At 35.4% G+C, this 13,851-nt stretch overlaps 1 protein-coding gene across 5 annotated transcripts in view; it reads left to right on the plus strand.

Annotated features, from left to right (window-relative positions):
• Positions 1 to 13,851, plus strand: part of EFL1 (elongation factor like GTPase 1) — an 83,582-nt gene that overhangs the window by 54,723 nt on the left and 15,008 nt on the right. For all 5 annotated transcript variants that reach the window (XR_014229199.1, XM_082321919.1, XM_082321918.1 and 2 more), the window contains exons 17-18: positions 1,751 to 1,898; positions 8,257 to 9,260. Coding sequence is in view for 4 of the 5 variants with exons in the window: in XM_082321919.1 (XP_082178045.1) it covers positions 1,751 to 1,898; positions 8,257 to 9,260 (1,152 nt within the window). In the remaining variant the exon portion in view is untranslated. The remainder of the gene's footprint in view (positions 1 to 1,750; positions 1,899 to 8,256; positions 9,261 to 13,851) is intronic.

Genomic DNA, 13,851 nt, shown 5'->3' on the forward strand with positions numbered 1-13,851 from the left:
TATATCATTCTTGTACCACTGCTTAATTTCTCCTCCCTGCTAACTTCTGAATCTATGGTTTGAACTAAATCTCTTAGAGGGACAGAAGCCTCAGAGGTAGCTACACTTGCAAAAGTTTCCTGAAAATCAACTGCTGCTTGCCATAACAGGAAGACCAGCAAAATTTGGCCACTGCAGGCTCAGCTTGAAAGCAATCAATTGTCCAGTGAGCTGCGTATAGTCTTGAGGTGGCCCTAGCACATTGTCTCATTTGAGTGCCCTGGATTTCCACAGCAAACCTACCTCAAAACTGCATTTGCTTATTTGGAAAAATGCCTCAAATAAATACAAATCACTTCCCTATGTATATTTTACAAAAGTACTGCATGTCTTCACGTTCATGTCAAAATCTTCATGTATGGTTACCTTAAGCTGTAAAAGAAAAAAAAAAAATCTATTCATCCCTCTCAGTGGGCTTAAATGCAGAAGACAACATTGAAAGCCTTTTTTCAACTGTGTTGGCCATGGGAACTAACACTGTGTTTTTTCCACTTGTTTGTTTTTGTCTTGTTTTCAAGGATACTTTTCTATTATACCCTGACAAGCTTAGCATTAAATATACAATATCATATTTCTTTTAATAGTCTCCAAGTGAGTAACAAATTTAATGTCACTCTTCCTTCTGAATATGAATATGCATTCCTAGAAAGCCTGTGGGTATTCTTCACCCCATATGTAAAATAAGGAAAAGGAATCATAATTTTTTTTTTAAATTGTCTTAATTATGAAAGGCTGCTGACATGAGGTATTTATGCATAGCTTTGATGTAATCTAGCCAAATTTGACTCAGCTGTGGTTGTTCATTCTCCATTAACTTTAAGGCAACTCTTTTTAAACACCTTCATTTCAGGGACAGCTGTGTTTTGTTTCACTGAAAAGCTCTCACATTCCTGATTTTTCCCCTTTTCAGGTTGTAATATCATTAAAGCTTTTCAGTGGCTTCCAGCTAGTTTAAATCCTTCCTGTGCTTCATTCACTCTTATGCCTTCTAAGTAATCCATATAGAATAATTTTTGCCTTTATTTTAGTAAAGTTAACGTGTTGTTATTTATGTCTTTGGAGCATTTTAAGCATTAGCAATTTACAGGTTGCTACACTTAGCCATGAGAGATTTCAAAGAAATACAGTTATTTACTGAAAGATGACTTTAAACAGTTGTAATAAATAAGAGAGGTTATATCTCTTGATAATTTGTGAAAATGAGGATTGAAATCCTGAAATTTTTAATCACTTCATATTGATAACATTCAATTTTTTTATTGGTTGTGACCTGTATATGAGCTGTATCTGTAGTTAATTGTATATAGGAAGCAAGATAACGTAGTCATAGCCAATAGCTAGCTTGGTATACTAAACCTATTCTAAAACTATGTAAAACAAAAATGTGCAATCCATTCAAATGAGTGCCATGGTTATGATTGTATAATGTGAATTTTATCACCAGTACATAAATTCTTGGTGACAAATTATGAGTATAGCTTATGTCTTCAGCTGCTGCTCTTAAACCATACCACTTTTTGTGACTCATAAGCAGAAATTTGCCTACGGAAAGACCTCAGAACTTAGCTGAAAGTTTTTGAATATTCCTAAAATAAGTATTTGTGTTTAGACTTCCATAAAAATGAGTGTTACTATTTCTCACTTTAAGTATATCCTACTTCAAGCATTCCTTCTTCAGTATTACTTTGTTAATAATACCTTATTTTGCCAGGTGATATGCCTCAGCTGGTCAGAGGAATGAAGCTTTTAAACCAAGCTGATCCGTGTGTCCAAGTTTTAATCCAGGAGACGGGAGAGCATGTGCTAGTGACAGCAGGAGAAGTTCATCTTCAGCGTTGCTTGGATGACCTGAAAGAAAGGTTAGAGGGGCAAAGAGGAAGAAATATTTTTAGTTCAGTAGGTGTCTGTTGTATTTCTTTGTCAGATGCATATCTTTGATTTATATTCTAGTAAAATAGAAGCTTCATCCACCAACAGTTTTTACCATTGGATCATAAATGTTCCTTTTTGTAGCTATAAAATTACCTGCAGTTGGGCAGAAGCCACTAGCTCATCCCTTCTATACATCTTATACACCTTTTAGGCACTTTCTATAAATGATAAATTGCAATAGGTTCAGGAGTCCAATTAAGAATGTAATGTACCATTTGTACAAAATAAAAACTGTGAGGGAAATCATGTCTGATAAATGAACCCTCAAAAATTAGAAAGCAACAAGACCAAAGTTTTATGTGCACGCTCTATCCTGTTCCTTTGCTGTTCACGTTGATTTTTTTTTAAATGTTAATCTATTCTCTTACTCATGAGCATTATTTTATGCAAGCATAAATGCATACATGTAGTATCTTCTAATGTTCCTTCAAGTGGTAGAACAGTTGTCTGAAACAGTCCTTTCCTATAACTTCGTTTACCTAAAGACTTTCTGATACTTCTGTCCACATGCATTTACTATCATTTTCTTTCTAAACCAAAAAGCAAACCTGATGATGGACGGTTGAATGTCTCTCTTACTGTGCCCATATTCATTCCAGTTAATATCAGACAACAATCACTTCTTATGGAAGTTAGACTGGATCACTTGTAAAATTGGATGTATGTTTTAATGGTTATCCTCATTACAACTTAGTGCAACACATTTTTACCACTTTTAAAAACATAGTGTTATTTATTGATATACATCACTTGAATGTAACGTGTGAAATAGAGCAAAACTGGTTGTGCCAGTCTTCAGCTGCAGTTTGCATAGCAAGATGTATAAATGCCTTTATTATTGGCATTGGCCAAAATCTGAAAGAAAAAAAAAAGCTATGTGATGGGTAAATAGGATTATAGTGAGCAGCTAATAGCAGTCCCTATATTTACATTCCTAACTTTTTATTTTGTAAATATAATTCTGGTTTTTTTCTGAGTTGTCATCTAATTTGGCTTTTGTTAAGAGAACTATAAACTGTCAAGAGTGACCATTTTGCATCCCTTTTATTCCTCAAGAAGACATTGTCAGCGTTCCAAACTACTAAAGCACATAAACCTCTGTGCTTGTAGCATTGTAAGCAGAAACAAGAAACACCTGAGGGCACAGACTACCAGGGCTCCCACTGTTGACCCACTTGGACTTACCATATGGTTCATGATGCCTTTTTTCTCACTTGGGTACCAGCTCCGAAAAGGAGTTGGGAGCAAGTGTGTTTACTAGCTCATGCTCCTTCTAGCCATCTCTGAGGACTTAGCAGGTCTTAGCTGCCATCCCTCACATACTAGCTCGTGGGACAAGAATTGTCCCTTCCTTCTCTCCACAGTTTGTGGAAGGAAAAGTGAAGAACGGGATCCCTGTCTTGCACCATTCCTTGTGGATTCCATGTGAGTTCTGACGGTGGTACACTTACTTCAGTTAACTATTAAAGTGGGAAGAGGAAAAGCTGTGGTCTGAAACGTTAGTTATATTAGCTATATGTGTGTTTCCGTACAGATACTTAGCTTGTTCTGAGTGCACATAGTTTGGAATAGCAAATTGTGAGCTAGGGTTCAAGACAGCGTATAATACCTTTAAAATGTGACCCGCAAGTTTTTTTCCCCAAAATATTGGGAAAGTTTGTTCAAAATATTTAGGTCACACTTGGAAGTAGTGGGGCAGGATTCTGATTTTAGCATCTCATAATTTTATCAATTGGGTTTTGAAGAGTTGATATTTTTGGAGTAATTACAGAAACTGAGGAGGTTCTGCTGAGTTGAAACTATACTGAATTGTCTTTGTCAAGATTTTAATCAGACTTTTCCAAAGGCACATATTTAATTTTAGCTTTCCCACTGTGTATTTAGAAAATTATGTTCAAGTGATACTTATTGTCAAAGATGTGAAGAGACATGGAAACAAATAAAAGATCAGTCATCCATGTTTATCTAAATGATTAAATATGGATGTTCTGCTTAATTTCCCTAACTTTATTTTTTGTCTTCCTAATTAGCTCTTTTTGAATAGAGTATTAAATTGGACCTTTTAACTTTGAACATTTTACTTTCTGCATTTTACAATAGAAATTTTTAGGACTTTTTGTCCAAAGAGCATTGCAAATACTAAGCATGAGGGGATTAAATTACCCTGTTCAGAATGAAAAACAAAGAGAATGAAGATGGTGGTAGCAGTGTGGGGTTTTTTGTTTGTTTTATTTAGTATAATACAAGTGCATGGAAAAACTCTAAAAAGGATAGATCTCCTGGTTTTAAGTCCCATGGAAATAAAGTTTACAATTATATTTGCTCTTCCTCTGCAATTTTTATCACTCTGCCAAAATTTACCAGAACTTAGGAAATTTTGGTTAGTCCTTTTGTTGTCATTTAATGAACCTGCTCAGAACTCATGGGTGGTTAAGAAGGATACACAACTCTGAGTCTGTCAGATAAATGTAGTAAATCATTCTTCCTTTTTTCTTGCTATCACTCACATCATTTGATTTGCCTAAAATGATTCAGCTGACTTTAAAGCATCACTTTATATCATGAAACTGTTATAATAGTGGTTATTAGACCAAAGGACAAAATTATTTCTATTAACTTAATGCTGGTTGTCTGAGTAAAGCAGTGCTGTGTCATAACTCTTGGCAGATTTTATTCATGCTTAGTTATAAGAAAAATTCAGACACAATCTAGCTTGAGCTTTTTTTTCTTTGAGTTTTACTTTTCTTGGAGTGTAGACTAATAGCTTCTAAAATAACCTGGTTTAGAGCAATTTTGGATGCTATGAATTGTACCTCATATGAAGGCTTAGTGCAAAGTTTAATGAAAGGGGGTTTTCAAATACCCAGATTACCAATCACAGAGAAACAGAGATAATGTTAATCATCACTGTTCCCAGACTTGTGAAGTACTTTGAATAAGTTGCTTTAGGGCTTCAGGGTCCATGTAGTCCACAGTGCAAAAGACAGAGCCTTTGATTGTTTCTCAAGGCTCAAATTACATAGTTTAAAACTGATGAGTTACTCTAAGCTGTGTTTGCTTGGCTATAAGTACCTATGATTTCAGGTGGCGGCAGTTGTGGTTGTTTTATTGCAGGCAGCTATTCAGCTACTAGCTTTCAGCTGTAGTTACTACTAATTAGAACTGAGGCTTGATGCAGAATAGTGGCTATTCTAAAATGGATTACAGCAAAATATTTCAGCTTTAGAATGAGATAGAGGTGAAGTATGAGTGTTTCTGAATGTGTTGTGTTAGCCTCACAGATGTTCATGCAGTCATGTAATTCATCCTTTAAGCCGTGCATACTGGAACATGATTTTCATTAATTTTGTTTTTGAATGTGAACTATAGCAGCATGAAAATCTAACTGCACCTCCTTTACAGGGATCAGTGACTTATCAAAAAATTAACTTTCTATTTGTATAGTAAAATAGTTCTATATAAACATTAATTAGCAGGAATGTTGTATAAATAAAGGTAAATAACATCTGGGCCTTGGAAACAGGTCATTCCAATGATGGTCTTATTTTCTCCATGTGTTTTAAAAACTGAGACTAATTCAGCTGGCAGTATCAAACATTATTTTGATACCTTCATACCCAAACGATAAACCAAAATCCATTCTCCATTGATCTGGTGCTAGCTTGCTATACCACAGGTTGTAGTTGTAGCAGTGAGATAATAATCAGTAGAATACAATTTTTATAGATTATATAGCTAGAAAAGGTTGCTACAAATCTTTGAAGACACAGGATTACCGTTTCACCTGTGGTAGGAGCATTTCCAAACAAGGTGTTTCCTGGGAGATTTTGCTATGAGACTATTGTTTTTCCCCTTTGGATGAGGTGAAAAGTATAGGCTGTTTTCCAGATCTGATGGGAAGCTTTCAACATTTGAGTATCTTCAGCTGAGTTAAATCCTGAATGTATTTGAACAAGATGCTGACTATGTGTGCTTAATAAACATCCATTTCACAGTTCTAAAAAAACCAGGATATGGCCATGGTGCCACTGTCAATTTTCAGCTCCTGTGATTACCGTAAACAAATACCATACAGGATATTTTGAAGTCATGAAGTTGTACTTGAAGATAAAACAGGTGATCCTTTATGAATAGTTATAGAGATGTTTATTAAATATATGAAAGAGCTTACAAATCTGGCACTTCCTAGCTGGGTGGTAAAATAACACATTGGCATACTCAAAAATACTGGAGCTTTTACTTTTAGAGCATTTTAATCACTAGTAATTAATTTTCCCCATCTTGTGAAATACCCTTTAAAGTGTAGTGAAAGTTTTCCTGCAGAGTACTCACTTCAAGACAAATAATAAATACAAACTAATCTGAAAAAAATTGCTGTTGGTTAATAGCATTGCTGCGAACAATGTATCAGTTCCTTAATAATCACACTTTATCGCTGTTATAAATGCCAATACTACAACATTGTTGAAACTTCTGTCATTCTGTCTTATTGTGGTCTGCTGTACTTGTTTTTTTCTAAATATTTTTATTTCCAACACAGGTTTTCTTCACCGTGTAGGGTATTTCACAGCTTAGTTTAAAAGAAAAAAGAAAGCTTTTTAGGTTGTATCTGAAAAAGACCAAAATCTTCACCTACTATCTTGTACACCATTTTACTTTGTGCGTTCTGTGGTCCTTTAAAGGCAAAGATTGAATTTACCTTTTCTTAATTAGTCTAAAAATAAGGTTCATCCACAGCATTGAATATTTGTTTGTTTTCTTCTGTTGGGAAATTTTATTATCTTTGAGAATCTTCCAATATAAACTCTTCTAACAAACTGAAAAGTGTTTAATGACCTGAAATAATAGGGTTTTCTGGTATAGAATTGATGGTTTCATTTTTGTCTGTAGTTAATGGTCAATTTATTTTTATTCTCTCCCAGTTTCTTTTCTTTTGCTTATGCTTTAGTTTTGTATAAAGCTGTACTCACAAAAGTAACTTTATAAAAAAAAAAAATTATCACTTAATTTTCACTGAAGCGACTGCACAATATAAAGCTACTTGGGATATATGAGGGAGAGGGACTGCATTTTGCTTTATAGCAGAGAAAAGGCTGCTGCTAATGACAGGTCTATACATGAAATAATTATCTGGCATAATTCTATAACGAATGTGTCCCTATCTGGTGATACTCAGGAGTAGCTATTTCACTTGAAATTTGTTCCCTTCCTTAAGCCAACTTAAGGGCATTCCAATGTAGGCAGTCATTGACTTCTGCCTTCAGAACAGTGCCTTGTGTATTTGTTTGTTACAAGATCACAGTTACGAATGATCCCTTAGGTTTCCAAGGAGAATAGTGGTTAAGGCTTCCACTAGCTAATTACAATGTGAAGTCACCGGGGGCTTTTTTCCCCTACATTAATCCTTCTGTTTCTGTGCTGCAGTGCTGGTTTCATGCACATGGGCAGCACAGTGTTGTGCATGGATTTGAATCTGCTGTACCAGGAGTATGGAGAAAACGGGAGTATCGGCTCTCCAGGCACTCCTGGCTGCAGAGTACTTGATCTGAACCCACAAGGTTATAGAACCGTGGCTCCACACTTCTTTACAAAAGCCTGTTCAGCTTACCCAGTGCTTCATCTTTTCAGAGCATCTCACTGTAAGAACAGCTGTACTGGTTCAAACAGGGTGTCCGTCTTGCTCGGTATCGTATCTCCAGCAGTGTGGCCTAGAGCAGATGTCTGGGGAAGGGTAAGAACAGAGTAACCGTAATGCTTTCCTGGGCCTTAATTGTTTTCAGTTCAGGGACAGTTCAAGGCCTGTTGTGGTTTGGTTGTCAGTTAATCCTGAGCAGCCTTCCCCATGCCCTTCATGATTTTATAGACCTCTATCATAGCTTTGAAACATCTGAAGGCGACTTGTACTTTCATACCTTTCATCATCCTTATTGTAATTTTCTTCTAGTTCTATTGTATCTCATTTGAGGGGAGAGAACAACAGCACATAGTTTCCAAGATGTGGGTGAACCTGTGATTTACGCACAGGCACAGCAATGCTGCTTCTTTTATTTTCTTCAGTTCCTTTCCAAATATTTCTGAAGACATAAGAGGCAATACTTCTTTTTTGAAGAACATAATGCTTTGAAGAGTTTGAGTTTGAAGTGCATTGTCTAGTAATCTGTGTGGCAATCGGATTTATTCCTGAACATCTGTTCCATGATAAGGCCATTGCCCTACCTCCCTGCCCCCCCAAAGTTTAAAACTATTTTTAAAATTTTAAACTAATTTTTAAACTTTATTTTATAGGTTTGCAAAGGTGCAGATTAGTGTATCAGCACCTATTATACCATTCCGAGAGACAATAACAAGACCTCCAAAAGTTGATATGGTGAATGAAGAAATAGGAAAACAGCAGAAAGTTGCTGTCATACACCAAACAAAAGAGGACCAAAATAAAATTCCTGAAGGAATTCAGGTCGACTCAGATGGGCTTGTTACAATATCAACTCCAAATAAACAAGCTACCCTCAGCGTAAGAGCAATGCCGCTTCCTGAGGAGGTAACTCGACTTCTTGAAGAAAACAGTGACTTAATTAGAACTATGGAGCAACTGAACACATCTCTGAATGAAGATAAAAAAACCCATGAGATAAATCAGAAGACTCTTGATACGATCAAGGAATTCAAACAAAAGTTGGAGCAAAATCTGCAGGGAAGAAGGTGGAGAAATGCTGTTGATCAGATCTGGTCATTTGGACCACGGAAGTGTGGGCCTAATATTTTGTTATATAATTTTGAGGGCTATAAAAGGTCTGTGTGGCAGTGCCTTGGGAACGCTGTGAAAGAAGTAAGTAAATACAGAGACTTTGACAACAGCATAGTAAGTGGATTTCAGCTGGCTACACTTTCAGGTCCCATGTGTGAAGAACCCCTCATGGGTGTTTGTTTTACAGTGGAAAAATGGGAAATGAATAAAGTTGGAGAGATGCTGTCAACTAGTAGTCAGGATTCAGGGGAATGCGATGCCATAGAACATAAACAAAATGAAGAGACTACTCCCACAAGCAGTTGCACTGATGATGTTTGCAGTACGAATGAACACCAGGACAGCAGTCAAAGTGTTCCAAAATCACCTGAGAAAATTAGTAAACACAAGGGAGAAGTTTTACTTGCAGATTGTTATGGTCCCTTCTCTGGACAACTGATTGCCACCATGAAGGAAGCTTGTCGTTACGCTCTGCAAGCAAAACCACAGAGGCTTATGGCAGCAATGTACACATGTGAAATTATGGCTACTGCAGAAGTTTTAGGTAAGACAGATAAAACAAACCTTTGTCAAGAATTTGCTTTCTGAGTTCCAAGGTGAGGTTTTATAAATTAGACTGAATCAGAAAGTATAACTTGATTAAAAGCTTTGTCAGGCGTTTTTTATAGTTCTCCAGTAGATTTGTACAATGACTCTCTGATGCCTGTAGTATTTATACTACTCTGAACGAAAATTTAGCATTGTTCTTGCTTATCTGAAACATATGCATAAATAGCAATGCTACACGTTTTTGGTAGTGCAAAGTACAAAATGTTGCCTTTTTGTGAAATTTTTGTAATATCAACTTCAGTAAACATGAATACTGGTATTGTGCCTCATAATTAAGCATCAGTTCACCAAGAATGAGGAAACCTATCCTGTTTGTACAATGAGTGCAGAATCTTAGTTAATGCCATTTCAAGAAGTTTTAAGTTAATATAATAATCAATATAGAAGTAAAATCAGGAAAAAGAGAGAATCTGAAATTATTGTTACAGTCCAGTTGGTAGATTTGATTTTTTTTTTTTAATAGTATCTGTATCCTTCTGGTATGCAAGTTGCTCACTTTTTGCAAACCCAGTGCATACCAAATTTGTGTCACTTATATTACCTTACCACTTAACACCTGCTTAAACTTGGTTTTATGACCTACTTACACCACCTCTTAACTTACCCTAACATTTGTTCTTGGAGTTTTCCATGGGAGTTGCTTGCACGCTGAATCTGATCCAATGCACCAAGATTTTCTTTAAAACAGACTTCCACTGCATTTAAGCTATCAGCAAATTTACTTTGACTATACTACTCATGACAGAAATTATAGCATATCCCACATACAATAATTAAAGATTTGGTTATTTGTTGTAAAAATCTCAGCTGTTGTGCACACAAGCATAATAATAGCAGTTCCACAAAACAAATTGGTCTGAAGAGCAAAATTTACAATTGTATATAGTGCAAAGAAATGCCTTTGAATGAGCAATTGTTTTGTACAGATGCATGATCCTGTTCTTTTCTGGACGTACTCTTTAGTAGGCCTGGTAAAAGGTGTCCTGCAGTAAGCTTATTAGCACATTACCTTAAACTACAACTTGCTATGACATAGAACTTCTGCGTTTTTAAACTATCTTTAATTATTTTTTAACATGTAAGAATGCCTGTCAAAATTAGACTTTGCAGTGGTACACATTACTGTCCCAGGAGCACATTAGCACAATACTTCTGAATCTCTACGTCAAGCGATAAGCAAGGTATCAATTTTCAAACCACAAAAACACTGTATAAATTGCTGTTTTCAAAAATGTCCACTACCAAAAAAGCATGATTGTTTGTAGTGATGTAATTAACATGCATCGGCTCATCAGTTGTGCCATAAAACCAAATGGAAACATGGCTTTCTAATGCATATCTCTCTATATTTTTTTTTTAATGAGTGCAATTTAGGACTCAGACATGCAAGCAAATTAGTCCAGTCTAATGAATGTGAGTTGTGTGGTAATAACCATAGACATGCACTTAGTTAATTACAAATTCATGAGTTTCATTTTTATTGTGAAAGTTTAAGCTAATAAAATTTATCCTCATTAGGGGAAGTGAAGAGTCTGCATGCTATCCAGTAAGACTTGGAAGCTGACATGTGATAAACAACTGGCTTTTGTAACTTTAATTCTTTCAGTTGGTCTTCCATATATTGATACCCAGTTAAGTTTAATATATCTTCATATTATCTGGTTGTTTCTAAGATGTTAGCTTCTGAGGAAGCTACTTCTTTTATGTTAGTTGTCTCAGTGTATAAAGGTTTTTCCATCAGACTTTTTTGACAGTGAAAATAAACTGAACTGGAGCTGAGGAGAGGAGTAGGAAGAGAGGAATGCAGAAATGTGTTGCAAGCTTATGCGTGTCCAGTGTAATGGGCCTTGGGTTTAGACTTGGATCCTGCGTACACACGATGTTTCCCAGTAGGTTATACTTTGAGCATCTCATTCTTACAGTTAGTTCACTGGAAAAATCCATTTTAACACACTCCTGCTTTATGGAAGTTCTGTGTAAACTCCCAAAAGCTGAAGAATGTCCTGAACTAGTATCACATGTTTAATTATTATTAGCTTTTGCCTGTTGATATTCCTACCTTTTGAGCTCTTCTTCCCTCCTCTCTCTGTTCCAGAGACTGAAAGCTAGACTGTCTTCATTTTGCTGATGTCAGTGAAACTTAGTTGGGAAAGGACTTTACCGGAGTCTGTTGTAGCTTTTGTTTTGGGATTTTGATAGCAATTCTTACGTCTTTATTTTTTGCAAAATAAGGTTATTAAAATTTTAGATCACAGCATTTTAAGGGGCAATTTACATCAATTCATAGTATTGTCTCTGGCTTAGTTGTGTAAGTGAAAACATGTAGAATCCAAAACAGAAGAGCTCCTCCTTCCCTGTTTGCTAAGTTTATGGTGACCTCTAGGCTCTTGCAAATGGTGATCGTGCTGTCCTTCTACAGTATTTCTTTCCAGTATGAAGCTTCATTTTTTTTAGTGTGCAGGGAATACCAAGATTGTTCAGCATTTTCACTTGACGTACTGAAGTATCCGTCAGTAAAGTGGTGAACAGGACTTAAATATTTTAAGGAGATGGACTTAATACATCTTTAAAGTCAGCCTGTTATGCACAGACTTACTCTGTATGTTGCAGCACCTTGAAGCTGTTTTTGAAGTAGTATGATTTTCAAAATAACTGTTGTAACTGTTTTGAATAGAAAGATCTTATAGTATTTCTTGGTGATTGATGCTGCTAAATCCATTCAACTAATTAGTGTAGAGGTAGAACCAGTATTTCTTCAGTATACTGCAGTCTGCCCATAGTGGTAAAACTGGAGACCTTATATGACTTCTTTGTGATAGCATTAACTGAGACAATACTTTAGAGTGCTTGGATGAAATACATATAGCTAGAAACCATTTAGTAAGCTATAAATTGTCTTCTGGCTTTTATGTTTTCAAAGAATAATCTTAAGTGAATTATGGCCATAAAATATGTGGTGCTTTGTGTTAAATGTTAATCTTACTTACCTCATTAATATGTGTGCAAAGTTTTCTAAGTCCTACTTAAAACCATTAGTAAAATAAATATTTTGAATTGTAACATTAATAACCTATAAAGTGGTTTTGAACTTGCTTGCTTTAACAAATGGCTTTAATATATACTGTGTTGTACATACACAGTATATGTACAGTGACCATGATGTGGTGCTCTTTTGCAATGTGTATGTTTAAGCTTGCATTTTAAAGCAGTAATTGAGTTGTGAGCTGTGCTGAGATATGTCCCTTTCATATCTGAGAATTTTCTGGACTCACTGAAATTTCCAGACTTGAAATTGCTTAGTTATGTTAACAAAGGCTATACATACATGGCAAACTCAGTGACTTATCTTCAGAATGCCTTAATCTTTTTGTGATTTTAAATATAGAATCTTAAGTATTTCCTCATGAGCAATAAGAAGAGTATTGTGCACAGTAAAGGTGAAGTTCAGTCAGAGGAACAGTGACGAGGTCCTGGTAAGGGCACAAGCAGATAAAATTATCAGTCATGGTAGAAAGAACACTTCAACCCACATTTTATTAGAGAACTATAAACTCTGAAATGATTGGTGCTGAACTGATGCTTCATTACCTGCATCGGACAGGAAGATTTAACTGAACTAGCTGTGTGCTTGTGCTAAATTTCCTGAACAGTGACCGGATTCTGTACTTAAAAAATAAAGGCAAATAAACCCACTCCAACATTTCCTCTGGTGTCCCACAAAAGGCTTACAGTATATATGCAAATCAATGTATGTGGCTAGTCTTTAATTATATCTTTCTCTCAAGTCAGAATAGGTGCCATGTATTATGAAGTAATGTATATTTCTGATTATTTCCAGTGAGAGTCAGTTTTGCCCAGATTTTTAAAAGGTAGCAGTACGCATTCATGTTTTTTTCAGTGCAATATAATATAAAATATTTGAACCTCTTAGAAATTGCAATAAACTAGTTCTTCACTACATGGTACTTTTAAAGGTAATTTGTACAGCTCATTCTTACTAACTATTAACACTTGTAAATGAAGATGTGCCTAAAACATTTTTTCAGTGCATGGGTTTTCTTCTGCTTCTATTATCTTGGTCAACACAAATGTATTTGCTAGATTTTGTCTGTAGAACACTTAGCCCATAAGTTTGCAAAAACATTTTAAAAAATTAACTTAATGCCTACTGTAAAGTCAAACATGGGTGTTTTCACAGCTACTTTCATGATATATACACTGTATTTCAATGGATTGAATATTAATTTGGGAAAGAAAAGTAAAAAAAAAATCCGTGACTAACTTAAACCTGAATTAATTAAAAACCTAATTGAACACATTAAACACAATAAATATGTAGTATTTCAGATAAACAAGTTTTCTCTGATTAGAATAGCACTGCAGAATCTGGGACAAGTACCATATAGAAATATGGTGATCTGAAAAAACTTCTAAAGGTAGCTAAGATATGATTCCTGAAACACAGTAATATTTCTTAGTGATGTTTCTCAAATATTTGGTTGTAAGAAATAAAGCAAGTTAGGCAC

Source organism: Platalea leucorodia (assembly GCF_965183815.1).
Source record: "Platalea leucorodia genome assembly, chromosome: 9".
NCBI classification, from domain to species: Eukaryota; Metazoa; Chordata; class Aves; order Pelecaniformes; family Threskiornithidae; genus Platalea; species Platalea leucorodia.